General features: G+C 58.2%; 1 protein-coding gene across 1 annotated transcript; it reads left to right on the top strand.

The window, feature by feature from the left end:
* Nucleotides 1-2,529: 2,529 nt before the first annotated feature.
* On the top strand, nt 2,530-7,335 carry EDA2R (ectodysplasin A2 receptor; the record flags this gene model as incomplete). Its single annotated transcript, XM_084269347.1, has 8 exons — nt 2,530-2,613; nt 3,181-3,359; nt 3,924-4,009; nt 4,250-4,414; nt 4,940-5,086; nt 5,500-5,987; nt 6,567-6,615; nt 6,848-7,335. 8 exons carry the CDS (start codon nt 2,530-2,532, stop codon nt 7,141-7,143), a joined length of 1,494 nt encoding a protein of 497 aa, XP_084125473.1. The 3' UTR covers nt 7,144-7,335.
* Nucleotides 7,336-19,061: the final 11,726 nt, after the last annotated feature.

Raw genomic sequence — 19,061 nt, 5'->3', positions numbered from 1 at the left:
TGCAGTGAAGCTCATTTAGCAGCTCTGGCTTTTGCTGTCTTGGGTAACGATGCAGCAGGAGGACACTGCTCCCCTTGCTCAGGCAGCTGGTCCTGATACGGGTCCTTTAACAAGCTGTGGTGGGCTTCAGTTAGAAGGTCTTGCGCCTCTCGAAACGATACAAGCACATCTTGCTTCCCAGAGCACTGATTCCTCCTCTTGGCAGCAAACCCACCGCCCTGGCAGTCACCTTGAGAGCCCATGTAGCTCCCAAAGAGCTGGGAGGGTTTTGTGCTTTGTTTTTGTTTTTTACCCTAATTAGGACCAGTTGCTCAGTGGCTCATTAGACTATCAGAAGCTGCTGCTTCAGCCGGGCAGCGCGGTGTGGTTTGGATGTGTGCTCCGCTGACAATCCAGTGCCTGGCTCCTGCCATTGTTACAATGAGCAGCACAGAAACCCTGCGGCTTTGAACCCCGTGCCAGGCACTCAGCGAAGTGATGGCTCCTGTATCATTACACTGGGGCTTGAGAAATAGCAGGCTTGCTCCATGCCCAATAGTCCCTCTGGCAGGGATGCGGAGCGCCGTGCCCGGCTGTCCCGGGGCGATGCGCTCATGCTGCCGGCAGCCCTGCATGGCCCTGTGCTGGCACAGGATTCCTTTTGCCTGTGTAACTCTCTCCCTTTGGGAAGCGGGTTCAGGCTGTGCCTCTCCCAGGGAGATGGGCTGTGAGGGAATGTCTGCTGTGCTGCACGCCCTTCTGAAGTGCAGAAGAGCCTGTAGATACCCGAGTGAGAGGTCAGGTTGTGTTCACAGGGCAGGTTCACTGAGAAGACTGCTGGTTTGGGGGGGGGGGGGGGGGGGGAGGCGGGCGGTGTCCTGCTTTTTTTTTCCCTTTTCCTTCTTTCTTGGGTTATGGTGGCACTTTGGAGAGCAGGTGAAAATCTATCCCTTTGCTCTCCAGACCCTGGTGTCTTGGGTCCTTTCCTGTGGCCAGGGACCATTTCACATGTCTTGTGCTCTCAGTGTGGGTGACACTCTGGACCCAGCTGTGTGCTGGAGCACCAGCAGCCCTGACCCCTGTGCTGGGCAGAGGCACGGGCCGGCGGCAAGGGATGAGCTGGGCTTGGAGCTCACCGAGGGGCCATTAACGTGCCAGCCCTCGAAGCCATCGTGTGTCACCTTGTGGGGACTGTCTCTCCCCTTTTCTGTTTCTTTTTCCTATGGCATCCAGCCTGCAGCCAAACCCTGACACTAACCCCAAGCTGCTCCCTGGGCATCAGCACCCGGGTCCCTCTCCATCACCTTCTGAGATGGTGACAAATCTCCTTTATTTATCCAGCAGTGTCAGTACCCTTTCCACTATTTATAGGCTGTGATCATGCCCCTCCCGAGATGTTGGGAGATAAATTTAGCTCCCTCAGCTCCTCACTGGCTCGGGCTGCCTTGTCTTCTACTGCGGAGCAGTGAGGGCTGACTCACACACTGTGCTCGTCCGGGGCAGACTTCATCCCGAATGAATCTCAGCCTCCCAGAGCCCAGGGAGCTCGTCCAAGTGTCGGCTTCCCGAGGGCAGCCGGTGAGGGAGTGGTGGGGATTAGGCAGAGGAGTGCAGAAAGAGCCTGGGCAGGAATGCTGCTGTGGGACACGGCGCCCAGAAGTGGTGCGGGTGGGCGGGAAGGGGCTGGGGGCCCTGCAGCCTGCTCCCCCCCTGCTGCAAGAGCCTTGCTGGGTCCAGGCTCCCTGGTTGTGCTCTTGTACCTCCCAAGGCTGTGGAGCAGGACAGCTCTGCTTAAAACCCTGGGCTTTCCCGGGTGGTTCAGTGGGGGTTCTTTCAGGGGCTCCCTGGTCCTGGTGGGTGCTTGGAAGCAGCAGGTACTGCTCCCAAGGCTGGTCAGACCCTGTTTCTCTCAACCTTGTGCAGCAGATGGGAAGGGCAAACAAAGGCTGGTCTAGTGGAGCTGGGTTTTGCTGTTACTCTCATCACAAAACCACAAAACCCCAGTAAGCTGCTCGGGTTTGTAGCTTCAGGCTGAGTCGCCTGTTGTGTACTGAGGCTGGGCTGGTTCCACCGTTAATTCACCAGGGATGGTGATGGTGTTTTGGGGATGCTCTGGGTGGTGTTTTTGAGGAAGGTGGCCAGCCACTGGTGTTTGGTCACAGCAGCCCAATGTAGCCACACTGCACAGAGCTGGGCTGATGGAACTGAGCTCCCCACCCATAGCCTGGGCACCCAGCCTTCTGGCTGTGGCTGTGAGGTCCATTGGCCTCCTGTGCATGGGCCAGACTCACGGCTGGGAGTGAAATGCCATTTGCTCCATTGCAAAGGATGTGGGGTGACAGCAAAGGCTGTGAGGTGACAGCAAAGCCAGGCGTTCATCACCAGGCTTGCTGGGAAGCCCTGAGCCGCTGGGCAGCCTCCTGCTGCCGGGGCACTTGTGATGCCCAAGAGGAGAGACTTGTTCTGGCCCAGAGAATGGCACGTTCCCAGCTGTGACCTCTCTGCCTCCTCTTTCCCCGCTCCACAGGCTCCCAGCCCCCTCCAGCCCCGATGGAATGCCAGGAGGGCGAGTACCTGGAGCATGGGAAATGCACCCCCTGCAGAAACTGCATGCCCGGGCAGGAGCTTTCCAAGGTAAATCGATGGCTCTGGAAGGACTGGGAATTGTCTGACACTGTGGCCTGTGCAGTGCGGGGTGAACCCTCCACCAGCCTTCCTTCGGAAGGACAGTCTGAGGTCCTGGCATGTTGGGAAGAGCTGGGACTCAGTGGGAAGGTGGAGTGAGCAGCTTCCCTTATCCGGGATGGGGTGATGGAAGTAGGAGGTGGGAAGGCTGCATGCTGGGTGGGCATGGGCAGCATGTGGCTGTGGGGGTCCAGCCCAGCCTCGGCAGCAGGAGTGGTGCTTCCCACTCAGCACCCCACGGGGTCTCCCCCACTGTGGTGACCATGTCACTCTGGAACTTTCCTCCTCACTCGCAGGGCCGGCGGGCACTGGCTGGGCAGCAATTTGCTTCCCCGTGTGTCTCTATCGGAGCTGCTCCGGGGGTGTCTGCCCTTGGCTGGGTGCTGAGGACGCCTAACACAAACAGTTACCCCTCCAGCCTTTGCCCCCAAAGAATTGACACCGTTCCCCTGGCAGCGCTTTGGGATCTGAGGTGGGTCCTCGCTGCAGCTGCAAACCCCAGGTCATGTCTTGCAGGACTGTGGTGACGGCAGCGGGGGGGATGCGCAGTGCGTCGCCTGCCCGCCCAGGAAGTTTAAGGACAGCTGGGGGCACCACGGCTGCAAGCCCTGCCTCTCCTGCACCCTCATCAACCGCATCCAGAAGTCCAACTGCACGGCCACCACCAACGCGGTCTGCGGGGAGTGCCTGCCGGGGTGAGGGGGGCTGGACCTGGCTCCAGCCGAGCCGTGATGCTGGCTGTGGGGAGCGCGTGGGGCGAGGGACAGGGCGGGTGGTTTAGAGGCCACCCAGAACATGGGGCCTGACCCTGGGCTGCCTCTTTGAGGATGCTGCTAACAACATGCAAATCAGACCTCTCAGCTGGCTGCTCGTAGCTCCAGAGAAGGGAACTTGAGAGCTCCCGGGAATGAGCAGAGCAATGCCAGGGTGGGTAGCCCTGGAAGATGGGTGGCTGTAGACCCCCGCCATGGCTGGTGTTCCCCAAAGAGGAGGACAGACTGTGCCTTGGGTGAAGGGCTTAAGGAGTTCCACAAGTGAAGTCTGATCCATAGAGCCAACCTGTGAATCGCCCAAGGGCTGGCGAGCAGCGGGACTCTGGGCCGAGGAATCAGTCAGGCTCTTCAGCCAGCAATGGGGGGACCTACAGCCTGGGGGTGTCCCAGCCTGCTGGGGTGGGAGCACAGGGGCGGCTCTCCTCACTGCTGGTGGGGGATCGCTGTGGAGCCATGTGCTACTGAGACCCTCTGCTCTGTTGGCAGGTTTTACCGCAAGGCGCGGATCAGCGGGCAGCTGGACTGGGAGTGCATCCCATGCACCAAGCAGACACCCTCCTCCGAGCCTCAGTGTACGTGTCTTCCCTCAGCAAGGCTGGGGGGTTCACCACTTGGGGTAGGGGATGGTGGGGACATGGTGGAGCGGGTTCATGGGATGCATTAAGTCATCGTGCACCATCCTTCCGCTGATGCTGCTCACTGGCCGCAGCGCAAGCTGCCATCCCTCAGATGTTGCCAGGGGGTCAAGCAAGGAGAGGGTGGTCCGTGTTGCTGGGTTAGGGTTTGGTGTTCTGAGGCTGGTGTGTTTGCAGGTCGGTCCAGGACAAACCTGGTGAAGGTAGCTGTCCCCACCGTGCCGCCACAGGACACAGCGCTTCTTGCACTGACCAGCAGCGCCCTTGTCATCATTGTACTGGTGCTCCTGGCACTTTCCATCATCTACTGCAAGCGGTTTTGGAAGAGCCAGTGCCAGCGAGGTGAGTCAGTGCTGCAGCCCTTCTCCCCCCTGCTCATGTGTGCCTGTGGCCCCCGCCCTCCCTCCTCCCCATGTAAAGCATTGCCCCTTCCATCGCTGCTCTTGCAGCACACAGTGAGCTGGGTGCTCCTCTGCTCACACAGAATAGACACCTCATCCTGCTGCTTACATCTACAGGACGTCCTGTGTGTGCGGGCTGCTCAGAGAGGGGCAGGGAGCAGCCTTCCTCCTCCCTGGTGCCCGCAGCAGCAGACCCCGTGTTTTGCAGCCAGAGCTGGCCATTCTCTTCTGGGGCTCTGGGGAGGGTTTGGGGGGGGGTGCTCTTTGCAGGGCAGGCCCAAGAGCGGTGAGGGAGGGGGGCAGGATGGATGGCTGGTGGCTGGGGCTGGGGCACATTGGCACCCAGCAGCGTGCCAGGGAGCTGCAGGCTCCCGGCTTCTTGCCGGCAGACATACCGCTGGGCTGAGGACATGCTGGGGAAGCGCGCCAAGCCTTCACTCAGACTGTTTCTCCTCTGTCCTCCAAGTCTTCCTGAGGACTCAGAACTTCTCAGGCCAGCGAGCCATGTTCCCCGCTGCAGCGGCGCCCGGCAGGTTCCTGTGCGAGGAGCAGATGTCTGGTCCCTGCTGCCTGGGAGTGAAGAACCTGAGCCCCTGCTACAGGCAGGCAGAAGGTACCTGCTCCGGCCACCTTCCGCTTTCGCTGGGGCAGGAGGGTGGTGCTGGGCCCCAGCTTGCACAGTCCTGGGACTTTCTGAGACGCCTTAGGCAGGACGGAGGGAGCTGGGTAGTGTCTGAGTCCCACCAACATGAAATTCAGGACCTCTCCCACAAACACTTGTAGACCTGGTACCAGAAATGATCATGTGCGGCCCCTGCAGCTCCTGATGCCCCCAGCCCGCTCCCCTGGGGAGGGATTGACCCCACCTCTGGCCCTGGGGAAAGGCTCAGAAGGGCCCTGCTCAGTACAGGGGTCTGGCCACTGGCAGGGAGCTCGTGGCTCTGCTCACTGGCTCAGGGCTGGTGGGTCCAGCAGCTGGGTGGGCAGACCCGGGTTTCCCTGAGCCACACTGGCTTCTGGTTTCAGGTCCTGTGGAAGCAGTCCAGTTCATTTCAGACGGGGAAGCTGTGGGTCTCCAGCTCCCCTCTCTCCAGATGGAGTTGGACATGTCGCCAGCCACTGCCGGTACTGCCTCCAAAGCCCAGCTGGGCAGGAGACTCCTGGAAAGCCAGCCCCTCATCCGGGCCTCGGGCCGTGGCGACTGCCTGGCCGGACCCCGGCCACCCTCCGACCCCAGGCAGGGCCAGCCGGGCACAGCGGAGGTGCTGGCCCCCCTCTCCTCCTGCGCCTCCGAGATGCAGCACAAGTGGCCGCACGCCCCCGTGGAGTGCACTGAGCTGGACCTCCAGAAGTTCTCCAGCCAGGCAGAGTTTGTGGGCAGCGAGCGGTCGGAGGCTGCGGCGAGCCGCGCGGCACAGAGGATCCCGGTGGAGAACGGTGGCCCTGGGCGGGAGGGGCTCCGGCACCTGCCCTCCGCCTTCCCCAGCCCCACTGCCGAAAGCGGGGAGCAGCCGGTGAGTCCCTCTGACCTCGTTACTCCCCTGAGCCACTGCCAGACACCCGGGGCTCGACACAGGGTGCTGGGCTTGCTGGCAGGTCAGGGACATAGACAGGTTCATGAGTGTCTGGGCCTGGCTGGTGCTCACTGAAACCAGTTAGTCTGGGGAGGTGTCACTCAACAGGCCACCGGCTGTGGCGGTGTCACCTGCTGGCGTGGTTTCGGACACCCAAAGGACCTGAGTTGGTTTATTGAACGTACAAGTGTGTCTCTGATGAGAGCTCAGGTGATCCTTGTCTTCTGGCCTGCCAGAAAGCTGACCTGGCAGCTGGGGAGCTTCTCCCTCCTCCCCCTCTGGTGAGTTTGTAATGATCGTGGTGACAAATGTCAGCGAGGCTCAGGAGATGCCAGGGATGTCCCTCGGACAGTCTAGCTCTGGGTGGCCGTTCTTGGAAGTTGTTTGCTGGGAGGCTCTGGAGCATTCCAAGGTGGTTCCATGGGGCAGTACTGCTGGGGGGAGAAGTGCTGTTCCTCTATGACAGGTGCTGCTGTTGTCACCAGACTGCCACCAACCTCAGGGTCCTTGTCTTGCCAGGTGGATGATGCCCAGAGCCTCGTGACTCGGATCAGCAGCATGACGAAGGGTGAGTATCTTTCTGCCTCATCTCTGTTAGGAGTGTTGGGGTTACCAGCCCTGTGGAACTGAGGCAGCTCTTGTGTTGCTGAGCCCTGGCAGCAGTGTTGGGGGAGATGCCTGCAGTGGCGGGACAGTGTTTCACCTGCCTGGCAGGACGGGCTTGGCAGGGCTGTGCTGTTGTTTCTCGTCCAAGCCGGCGGGGCTGGTCTGTAACCCCACTTTGTTGTGTCGCTGCCCAGGTCTGTCCCTCGCAGAGCTGCCCCCTTCCCTGGTGCAGGCACTGGCCTTCCTGTTGGACCCTTCCCTGAACGGTGCCAAGAACTTCAGCCATGTGGCGCTGGAGCTGGGGCTCGCGCCCCAGTTGCTGGGACAGGTATCGGGGTTCGAGCAGCTCATCGCTCACTTTACCCGCTCGGGAGACGCCGTCACCATCCCGCTGCTGGCCCAGGCTCTGCAGCGGCTCCAGAGGATCGATGCCTTGCTCCTGCTCTGCGACCACTTCACACGCGGCCAGGCCCAGGGCTGCCAGCACTAGAGGATGGAGAAGGGACGGAGGAAGCTCCAGGCTCTGCGTGTGCTGCTGTGGGAGAGGAGCTGGTAGCCCTGAGGTCACATAATCTCCCTGGTGTGCACGTGGGGAGGACAAGGAGGTGGACTTTGCATGACAGGCCAGGAGGACACCAAGAGGAGCATCTCTCCTCAGGGAGGGGCTGGGAGGTGATGCTGTGCCTCCTCCTGGCAGGTGGGTTTGCTCAGGCCCCTCTGGAGACGTTTTTCTCTGGCTGTTTTGACCTCCCTTGTTGCAGAGTGCTGTCAGTCACTGCTTAGCAGTGAGCCCTGTGCTGTTTGCACCACTGGCACAGGGTCCCCATGGGCAGCCACCCTCCCACGGGTCCAGCTGTCATCTCCCTCCTGTCTGGCCCATGCTCTGCTTTCCCAGGTGCCGCCCCTCACCCTCCCATTTCCCTGCTCCTCTCCCTCTGCGGCAGAGCCTGTCGCTAGCAGAGGACTCAGCCATGGCAGCTGTGCCGGGCTCTGCCGTGGTCTCCTGTGCCACCCTGGCACCTTCCCCTTCGTGTCCTGTTGTGAAGCGTCTGGGGACAGGTTGATGTATGATGTCCTGCTCACGGCGCGGTGGCTGCTGGCCTGGGGATGGTGCTGGCTCACACCCAGGGCCCGTGGGTGTCTGCTGAGCATCAAGGCTTTGCCTCCACCGCAGAGGCAGGGCTGCTTCCCCTTCCGCCCCTGCCATGCTCGTGAGCTGGGGCGGGTGCCCGGGGCTGGGTCGGGGTCGGGGCTGAGTCCCGGTGCTGGCGCCGCGGATCCAGCTCGTTCTAAAGGTTTTGCGGTGTTTGTTCCTGCCTGGAGCTGTCCTGGCGTTCTCCGTGCTGGGGGCGGCTGCGGGGGAGGGCTGGTGCGTCCCGTGTGTCCCCTCCCCGGGCTGGAGGCGGCAGGCGCCCGGCCGTTGCGGGTGGCGGCTGCCGGGCGGGAGCCCCCCCGAGCCGGGCGCGTCTGGCGGGGCGGGGCGGTGCGGGGGCGGGCGGGCATGCGGCGCTGCCCCGGCAGCCGGCGAGGGGTGCCGGCCGCGGATGCCTTTCTCGCTGAGGTCACGGGTGCCGGCGGCTCCTCTAGCCCGGGCTGTCCCGGGGACGGCGGCGGGGCGGAGCTGGCGGCGCTGGGGGCTCCGAGCTCCGTGCTCGGCAGCTGCCAAGGGGGCTGGGGCTGGCGAGCTCCTTCCTGGGGTCCCGGCCGTGCCGGCTGCCAGCAAGCGGCACTGTTACCCTGCGGGCATCCCCGCCGAGCCGCAGCCTGGCTGGGCATCGGCCCCCGGACGCGGGAGACCTGCGGGGCCGGCCCAGCGCGGCGCGGACCGCTGCGCATCTCTCCTCCTCCCCATTCAACTCTGTTAGACTGGAGCGCGCTCGGGATGTGGTGGGATAACCGGGGGCGCCGGCAGTTCCAGCTGGCTGCGGCGCCTCTTCCCGTTCGTCCCGTGGCTCTCAGGGCCGTTTCCCGCTCGGGACCGCGCGAGTTTGAGCGGGGACCCCCCCACACCCCCCGGGCTGGGTCCCTGGGGCGCTCCCGGGGCTCTCCCTGCACTGGGGCCGGCGGGGGAAGCGCCGCCAAAGCCCGGCCCAGCCCGGTGTTTCTATTCCAGTTTTATCAGCGGGATTAATCGCGTAACAAAGGTGAATAAATATTTAACGTGACTGCCGACACAGTCATCTCCAGCGGGAACCACGATCAATGCACCCAGCTGAGCCAGGGCACTCATGCAGCTCAAATCACTGCACTGGCTTTGGAGGTAGAACCAGCCGGGGGGTCTTGTTCTGCCGGTCCCTGTGTCCGTGCATCCCCGGGTGCCCTGAGCTGTGGGGACGGGCAGGATGGCAGTGCAGTGTCCAGAGCAAGGGAGGGGCAGGGACGGCTGTTTAATTGAAATGATTAATGAGGGCATCACCTCACGTGTGCTGCGGATTGTGGTGTTTGTCCCTCCCACATGTGCTGAGCAGCTCTGCTGGCGTGGGTGGGCTCAGGACCCCTGGGATGCATTTGGGTTTAATTTGTTTTCTTCCTTCTCTTCTTTAAAGAATCGATCCCATTCCCTTCATGGTCTGTCAGGTAAGCTGTTCCTTTTCAGCTGGTTGATGTCTGAGCACGGTGGGAACTCGGGAACTTAAGGCTGAGGAGGGGGCACATCAGTGGGTGCCGTGCCATATGCAGTGTGTAGGGTGGGTGCTGTGCCATGACACGGCTCCTGCACCTCGGGTGCTGCCCCCTGAGCCCAGCACGGTGCTGGGCACATTGCCTGTGGCACTGGGCTGTCAGGAGTGGGTGGTGTGAGGCAGGGGTGGGTTTAACCGTGTTTTCAGTGTGTTTTCCCCGTTCCCAGTCCCACTCGGAGCCTCTTACACCATCTCGTGCGAGTTGCCATGTTTGGTGCTCAGGGGGAGCTTGACCCTGTGTGAGAGCATTTTGGGATGGGGGGGGTTCAGTGTCAGAGCCCCCCAGCTCCCACCCAAGGGCTGTTCCCCTCTCTCACCGGTGTCCACAGTGGGCACCCTCCTTCCAGCTTTGGCAACAACATCAGCTGTGTTTACACGGGCCAAAGTTTCCACGAGTGGCCTTTAACTCACCCCCAGGGACCTCTCTGGCCAGACTTCCACGAGCCCAGCTGCAGCCCCTGTGAGATAGAACCAGGAGAGCCCGGACCCTGGGGCATAACTGCAGCATGGGCATCGGTGGATTTCTTTAGCTGGGAACCAATGGACTCGATACTTGACTTGTGCTTTTCAGTAGTGTTTTCAGCAGTGGAATGCAAGGGAAGGAAATTCCCGTGGCACCGGGTCTCGCGTTGCCGCGCCAGGAAGCGGCTTGTGCCAAGCTGGCACGGCTCCAAAGGAGCTGAACGAGATCAAATCATTCAGCGTCTGTGCAAACTTCATCTGGGGCTGAACAATGGAAGGGCTCTTGTGCAGCAGGATTGGCCTTTTCCAAGCCGTCGTTCCTGACACCACTCTTGCCTGGAAGTCTGACTGACAGGGGAGTTTGTGCGCCAAGTTGTAAGTCCAGCCCTGTTCTGGGAAGCTCTTTAAGCACAGACTGAAAGGCAGGCATGCACTTAAATCCTATTAAAATGCACAACTATTACATCCTTGGTGCTTTCCTTACACTGGGTGCTTACAGGAACATTGCCTTCATTCTGCCCTTACAGACATGGGTGATGCTGAAGCAAACTCGGATTCAGTGATCTGGGCACACTTCTCAGAAGAGTCTGTGGGTGTTGGGGGAAATGCCCTGTGTGCTTTGGGTTACTTAATCCTGCGGACTCTGGTGCTGTTTTAATGAGCAATAATAAATACATTTCTGCAGCCATGGTTTACCTAGGGGAGTACATGGTGGGGTTATGGTGGGTGTTATTTTTGTTTAAGGTTACAAATAGGTTATTTATATTTTTGTAAATTCTGTCTCGTTACCATTGTAATTTGAAGTAAGTTGTTCCTGTTCTTCTTGGGTGATGTCTGTAAAAGCAGTGGCTGAAGCTCCTGCCCTTTGTGTGACGCAGAGGGGGTGTGTGCCCCCACATCCCTCCCAGGTGGGATGCTCTCACGTGCTGTGTGTTTGTAGTTCAATAAATTTTGGAGCTGGAGGTGGTGACGCTGGGTGAGTTTTGATTCCTTTCCGTGCCTGCCGTGCTCTTTGTTGGGCTGGTTTAATCTTTCTCGGAAGAGCCAGATCCCCAGTGGGGCTCATTGCAGGGCCTGGGGATGGGGAGGGCTTGGACACCCCTAAACGATGCCCACAGAGCTCCCGTGCCTAAAGCTTCACTGCAGAGCAGTTCTCGAGGCAAGGTAATTATGGTGCTTGTTAAGTCATCCATGCCCTCACACTTGGTCTGTTCTTTAAAGTAATTGTTAGAATGAAGGATATGGTCTTTCTTTTCTAATTAGACGCCGTTACTCTTGTCCACGCTCTGCCAGTGCTGCTACCCACACGCGATGCTGTTCACACATCACCAGCCGTGCCCAGCAATGCACTGGGTGTGCACCGAGCCAGGAGATCCAGTCGTTCACCGCTGAGCGTGAAGCCGTAGTGCTGGTGGAGCTGTTTGCTGGGCATGCCTTGTCCCTGGAGCTCCTTGAGCAGGGTGTGGGGGGACTCTGTCCTCACAGGGGTTAAAACAACACCCCCAACCTAAGAGCGAAATGGGTTTGCCGCTGCCCGGCACGCAGCCATCAGCACTGAAGGTCTGCGAGGAGCTGGTGGTGCCAGATGTCCGGCCAGTGCTGAGCCCCCACAGACCAAAGGTGGGAGGACCCCAGGCATCCCACGGGTGAGGCAGCTCCGGGACCTGGGCTGAGCGCCCACTGGTGCCCAGCCGCTTGTCCGAGGCTGTGCTGCGTTGAGAGAGCAGCTTCCCACGTGCTGCTGGGGTAGGACTCAGTGTGCCTTGCCTTGTCTCCAAGCGACTCCTGACTCAGGCTGTAACCACCCCGGACTTCTCATTCCCAGCTCTCTGCAGACTGGACGCGCTGCAGCAGGTAAGGGGTGGGTGGGTTTGGCCCTGCCTCAAGGGTCTGCTCTTCCCTGGGGTGACTGCTCCCATGCAAAGCAGATGCTTGCACCCAAACCAGGAGCTCCCTGTGAACGTGAGGTTTACACCCCCGCTCCGCTCCTGCCTCAAGGTGTTTGTGTTGCCTGGTCTCGCCTCAGTTTTGGCTGATGCAGGAGGAGCAGTGATAACCAAGGTTCCCCTCAGAGTACTTGGGATTCTTGTTCTCAGCACCATGATAAGAGGTAGACGTCCATGGAGTGGAGCTGGCAGGAGGACCACACGCTCCGTTCAGGCAGCAAAGCGTGGGGTTGAAAACCAGCTCCTACGTGGTCAGATGAGGCCTGACTCCAACCTCTCCAGTTCCTGCTGCCCCCTCAGCAACACTCTGCAGAGAGGCTGGCAGCATGTCAAGATGCTGGGGTACACACGGTCCTCACTTCAACTGTCTCCAAGAAGAGCATCTCCAGCTGGGATGCAAAGCTGCTACAAAGGCATTCAGAGCACATGGGCCGGCTGCTTGACCAGCCTCCGGCTCTAGAGGAGGATGCCAGTAAATGCCATTTGGCCCCCACGAGGCACGTGAGCTGGGTGCTCTCCTGAGCTGGTCCTGGGGCAGGAATGCTGCCTTGTGTCCTGCTACCCACAGCAGCCAGCCATCCTGCCAAGCCAAATCATCCCCAGTGATGGGGTTGTGCTTTAAAGAACCTGTCTGGACCCGTGGGGTGCTGAGATACGTCGCTTGGGTCCCCTGACAAGGTAACTGCAGGGATAAAGTGGGGCTCTGTCTGGTGGGATCCTGCTGGGCAGCCTATGGCACGGGCCAGGCTGGTTACCAGGGCCTGTACTGATCGTGACCATCACCTGTGAACAGCAACTGGGCAGAGCTTTGTAAGGCTTCCTTGCTGCCCCAGCTCTGGAGGCACCGAGCTTACACTGTGAGACCTTATCCCAAAACTCTGGGTCCAGAGTCCATCTGTGTCCTGACGCGATCTGGACCAAAACCAAAGCAGCCCAAGGACCTGTTCTGCCTGGGATGAACTCGAAGAGAAAGCCAGTAATTAAATTCCACCTCCTTTTCATGTCAGGAGACACACGGTGGGCGATGCTCAGTTCTGCTGCTGCTCCTGGTGCAGGAGCTGCTCATCCCTGAAGGCATCAGTCGCACTTAGTGCCATAATAAGCTGCTTCTCCCGCTGGGCTCATCTCGCTCAGCCCTACGTGGCCGTGCCCTCCCTGACAGAGTAATTGTGCACTGAACCTTTTACATCTGCTCTGCAGCATTTCTCCTGTCTCCTCTGCATAGGGGCCGGAGGGCGGTTAGGCAAAGCTCAGTTACTGACACTGAAATCCATTAGACAGAACTCACTTTCCAGCCCCAATTTCTTTCCCTCTCCACTTTCCTTCCCAACAGATGATGTTCTTTTTTTTTTTTTTTTTTTTCTTTTCTGTTTGTTCTCTGATTTTCCCATTCTGTATTTTCCAGAGGCTTTTCCTGACTTTCATATCACTGCTCCTCTGCGGGACGCGAGGGCGATTACAAGGGCACGAAAGCCCACGTTTTGCAGCTCGTTATTGAATTATTGAATGCCTGTGCCAGAAGACAGACATTTGTTTTCCTTCTACCTTCCCAACTCACCTTTCCAAGCCGTGGGCTGATTCAGAGGCACTCTGCAGACGCAGCCTCCAAAAGGCAGATAAAAGCTCTGCGGGGCGGCGCGGGGGTGCCAGCACCTCCGGCTGCTCTGCCTCTCCCACGCAGTGAGGGCAGATATCGCCCCACAGCTTTGCTGGGCAGACAAACCACAGGCAGGGCTGTCTCTGCCATCAGATCCCTTCCAAGCTTTAAGAAGGGGACTAACCTCTCCCCTTGGATCACACCACCCTGGCTGTGCGGCTGAGGGCGGCAGATCTGGGCATAATGTTTTGAGGCTCAGGGGGGCATTAATGAAAGCAAAACCTCTCAACTGGAACCAAACTGGGAGTAACAACAGCCACCCCCACAAAACAGAGGATTAAAATGGGAGCCTGGTTCCTTTTCCTGGCAGCAGCAGTTCATTTTTGAGGGAAAACATTGCAGCGCCAATCATGGAGACTTGCTGATGGGAAACAAACGCTCTTTGTCTCCAGGGACAGGCCGATGCCAGTAATTATCACTATCCCTCAAAAATACATTATTATCCCAGTGCAATTCCTGAATTCCTTCCCTGAGTCCTGGTGGTGAATGAGGCTTCTGAGCCCAGCCAGCCTTTGTGTGATGGTTACGATGTGAAGGGGAGCCAACAGCCTGGAGAAAGAGCTGCTGCTGGATTCCAGTGCAGCTCCTCATTACCTGAGCTTTGTGGAGAGCTTTGGGTGAGTCAGGAACACTGTATCCCCCTCAGTTCCACCTTGTCCAGCATCCATTGCCAGTGGAAGGAGAGGGAGGCTGCAGAAGGTGTAGGCCATTGATTGGTCAGTCAGTTCCTGTCTGACACTGCCGGAGACGGGATGTGGCATCATCTCCATCCCACAAGAAGAAACAAAACCTGCTGCTCTACAGCTTGCCTGCTGTCATTTTAATGAAGTACCCTAAAGTGTCCCCTAACACCCTAGAGCCCATCCCCTCCCACAGTCACGACGACTGCAGGACTCAGGGTGGCAACAAGAGGGTCTGATCGAGAGAGGAGTGTGCTGTGTTATGGTAGGGTGCAACCTTCCCAAAAACGATTGTTTGAAAGTTGCTGTTGTTGTTTGTTTCAGCTACAAACACCAAGTGAAGATCCTCATGGAGGGGAACTGCTCCGGGACAGAGACCAGGAGCTGGCCAGGACACGGTGCGTATCGGGTACCTCTGTATATGGGGCAGTCAGATGCGCTCGGGAGGATATAAACCTTTATGAAGCAGCATTGATTGCCAGGCAATAGCTCAATTTCCATTAACAGGGACAGTCCCTGCAGTTGTCCCTTACAGTGTCCCATAAAGCAATTGGGTTTGTCTCTGGCAGACACATCAGATGGTCCATCATGCTGGTTTTATAGTGATTTGTCTGTTCTTATCTGCCAAGGAGCTGTTGGAGGGGCGTCTCCATGACAGGCCTCCTAAGTGACTGACAGGCTGTGGTGTTGTGAAACCAGACACATGGTTCCCGCAGGATTCAGCCTGACTTGGATGGGTTATTATTATTTCCCCTCTGCCCCTCACCTCTGGTAAGTGGCAGCTGCTTGGTGTGGAGGGCAGCGCTCTCATGGACAGTGTCGCTGAACAAGGCATTAGCCAGCACGGCCTCATGGCAGAAAGTGCCGTGGCCTAAATCCCACCCTCGCTGCTGGGTAGAGAGGAAGATGCTGGAGGGGCAGGGCAAGAAGTGTTTCTGCACTTGGGGAGGCCCCCAGGAACCTCCTAAGGAAGGGTTTGCTTCCAAGCAGCACCCAGGCACCTCACCGCCCTCCGAACCCATTACCCGCCCTCCCCGGCACAAAGCTGAGCATGTGGCTCAGGCCACTCCTGTGCCCCCCCCATGCCCGGTACTGTGACCCAGAGACCCCACAGGACTCCAGTCCTGCTCCAACACAGCCAGCATGCCACAGCAGCACGATGGCCTCTGCCAGGCCTGCTCGGCACAGGGGGCTGAGCACGATGAGATGGGTGTGCAGCCGTGGTGGGAAGGGCACAGGCACGTCAGCTCGGACACCAGCCCAGCAGAGCCCGTCGGGAACAGGGGCTCTGGTGGGACAGGGCAGCCTGGGGCCTCCAGAGCGGGAGCAGCCTGCAGTGCAGTGCTGGGCAGGGTGGGGTAAGCATCACCCCATCAGCGTTCCTGCTTGGGCTCCAGCCAGTGGCTGGGGGATCAGAAGCATTCTTCTCCCTACCGCAGCGCAGGAGGGATCGCTGGAGGGGAGCGGGCGTGTTTGCTCCTCCGGTGAGCAGGCAGAGCCCTCTGCCCGGGCTTGAGGGAGAGATGCTGCCTGTGGCAGAGGGTGCCTGATCTGTATCTGCCCGGTATGAGCCTGAGAGCGCCCTTGACTTTGTCTTCCTCTTCTCCCCAGGGTCCTGGTTGCTGGGCTGGAGCTCAGCACATGAGGATGGACTCTGAGACTGGCCCAGCTCCATCCCACATACTGGGACCTGATCCGGATTGAGCTGGGACATTCCCACGTATGCCTTCAGCGTGCTTTGGACAGCCCCTGGGTTCTGTTTTCTGCTTGAAGAGTGAACTGATGATAATTGTTCTCCGTTTCTCCTTCCTGAGCTAATTTTCTGACTCATTGTGGTTTTTTTCCTGCTTGCTTTTCGTTAATCGAGTTGGCATTTTGTGGTTTCTTTGTTCATTATGGGTCGGGTCTATATATGGGGATTTGTCTCTGGAATTCAGGTATCCCCTGCGCTGCGTGCTGTTATCGTCTTCATCAGCAGCCCTGCTGAAGGCAGTCAGATGCATTTGGCATGAGCTAACCTTAATAAATCCGGGCTGTTAATCACTCAGACACGTCTCTGCCGAATTGTTGCACACTGATTTGTGTGTGCTCAAATAGTTTCTCTGGGGTAGAGTTCTGCTAACTCGGTGTCTTGGCACTCCACCCTCCAAATTCGCCCTTGGGGTCGTGTGTCCCTGGGCTGTGCCTGCCTGGGACAGGTTCGAGTCCCTCCCTGCCCAGAAGCACAGCTGCCAAAGGCTGGGGTGACTCGACCTCAGGGCACAAGCAAGCCCAGGGCTCTTGGGCTGCCCCAGGGACTCTTCTCATGCCCCACGCTCCCCTCCAGCCCCGCATCCTCGGGGCTGCCACATGGTTGGCTGCCGGGAGCAAACCATGCTGTGGCTGCTGCCCCACATCACCATGGGATGCCCCAGCCAGGGCAGGTCTCTGTGAGCAAAGCCTGTGGCAGCCAGCTCATGCAGCCCCTCAGGACCAGGGAGTAAAACACCCGTCAGGCAGTGGTGGTCATGTTCTTGTAAGCCATCCTTCAGTCCCAGCTGTCTTGGATACCAGGCTGGCGCCGGCACTGCTCGGGAAGCCATTCCCATGGGCAAGCAGCATGGCTGAAGACAAACCAATGTGTGTTCAAGCATCTGGTTGTCCTCTGAGGGGGCTCAGACCTTGACCTGTTTCAGAAAAGCCAAATTTCTTAGATGCTTTTCCAGGCCCTGGCTAGGTAAGGCCCCTGCTGCAAGCCTTGCACCTGCAGCTCCCAGAGACACACTCTCCTGCCCCTCAGTCCCCAAGCCCTGCCCAGATCAAGCAGCACAGATTGGTTCATTTTTGTTTGTCTGCTTGTTTTTTAATGCTGTGCATCCCATCCTTTGGCCAAGTGGGGCTGGGTGAGTCAGGGCCTCCTCACGTGCCACGGGAGCCTCGCAGCTGGGTGAAGCCTGAGAGGCTTTGACTCTCATTCAGGCATTGATAATTACACTCTAGATAGCTAAGTCATTACGAAGATGCAACAGAGTCAGCCCCTTACATCATGCCCATTTAGGGGAGAAACATTCAGCAATGAAGAGATGCTACGATTGACAGATCCAAGGAAAGCCAGCCAGGTTATTTGTCTCAGCAAAAGGTAGCTGACTACATGGATTAACAAGAGATCAATGGAGTACGAGGAGAGACCTGCTTCTTTGGCATGAGGTCTTGGAGTGCTCCATAAAAGGGCTGTGCAGCCACTTAAAGGGAGGAAGGAAGGAGGGGTCGGGGGAAAAAACCAAACACCCAAACACACAAAACTAAGAAATATTAAAGACAGACTCAGCAGATGGTCAAGGGACTTCAAAGAGACTTCTACTTCACCCACAGCACAGAGGCTCCCAGCACACGAGCATCAAAGGGATGATGGCCAGGTATGACCCCAAGGTTTGCCTGCTCCTTCCCAGAAACGTGCCTGATTCTGAGGAACCCAGCAGCTGGTCAGTACCAGCACTGTGGACAAACAGTGCAAGAAACTACTGAGCCTGTCCATCCCACACTGTAAAAGAGCTCTGGGGATGGATTTAATCCCCAGCTTGGCTCCTACCCTGGAATTTGCCCACAGCAGAGTAGATTTCATTTCAGAATCACAGCGAGAGCCATGGCTTAGTACTTCTCATGGAAGATACCAGCATTAGTGCTGTTGCTATGGTTATTTCATAGAAACCTGAGGTACAGGGTGCACATTGAGAGGAAACATAGAAAGAAAGAGAGAGAGAGAGAGAGGGAGCACTCTTCAGAAACTGCCTGAGGTTTGTGTGCACCAAGCCAAAGCTAGGCACACTGAGAGCAGAGAGAGGCACGAGACCGATGGGGGCTGAGTGCTGGGATGAGTGTGGGGCTGAACGTGGGGCTGAGTGCTGGGATGAGTGTGGGGATGAGTGTCCGGATGAGTGTGGGGCTGGCAGTCCGTGCAAGGGCTGGCCCTTGGGTGTGAGCTCACATACAGCTCTGCCTCAGGGAGCTTTCAGGGCAGGATACAATCTTCCTTCCATCACCTGTTGTCCTGTTAGGTGAGAGGCTTTGTTAAACCCCACATGGATTCCAGGGGACACCTGTGGTGTTTTCCATGGGGATCTGCCTGAATCAGCACATGAGCCCATGAATCAGCTCACCCAGCTCTGTGCCAGCCTCACTACCTCTGAGATGCTGCTGTCACGGTTTGCTCAGCACTGGAGAGACAGGTACTCTTTTTGTTTTAACTTATTACTTGGGCATGGCTCACGTTTCCCCCCTCAAAGGAAACTCCCCAGTCTGCGGGAAGCCTGTCCACTGAACCTGAAAACCATGTCTCACTCACATCCTCGTCTGGGGCTAAAAGTTTGTGCTACAGCACTCAGAGGATGGAGGGTGTTGGGCTCTGCAGCATTTGGGGGGAAAAAAGCTCTCAAACATGAAGATACTTGAGGGGAAACGGGCTGCTATGTTTCTGTAGTGAGAACCAAGAGCTCCACACTGGCATCCACAGGAGCGGGATAATAATTTAATAAAGGGGATACATGGCAGGCTGAAGGGCCATTCACTGACAGTTGGTGAGCAGTGAGGAACAGTAGAAAGGCAAACGACAGCTTCTCTGAATAATTAAGTGAGGCAGTGCTCATTAATTAGAGCTGCTTCTAACATTTTTAAACACTCACATGACTTTTCACGCCGCAGCTCTGCACGGGGCGAGGGTAGTGCCCGCTCTCTGTGGTGGCTGCTGGTGATTCCCACTCCCAAACAGTTGCTGTTTCCAGGTGAAGTGCCTTGGGACTGTTCATCCATCCCAGCTCTGCTCTCTTCTCCCCGTGCAGATGTCCCAGTGCTCACAAGAGGCATGTGGCCAAGCAGGGTCAAGTGGCCTGGAAGCAGATATCCCCTCTGTCCCCTCCTGCTCCATCTCACTGCATGAATGGGGGAAAAGGAAAATCAATCCTTAGTTTCCCTCTTCAGTCCCTCTTCTGCTTCCCAGGAAGGTCGTG

Source organism: Gallinula chloropus (assembly GCF_964237585.1).
Source record: "Gallinula chloropus genome assembly, chromosome: 11".
Classification (NCBI taxonomy): domain Eukaryota; kingdom Metazoa; phylum Chordata; class Aves; order Gruiformes; family Rallidae; genus Gallinula; species Gallinula chloropus.
Note: the sequence above shows the minus strand (reverse complement) of the source record. Positions and strands in the feature narration are given on the sequence as shown.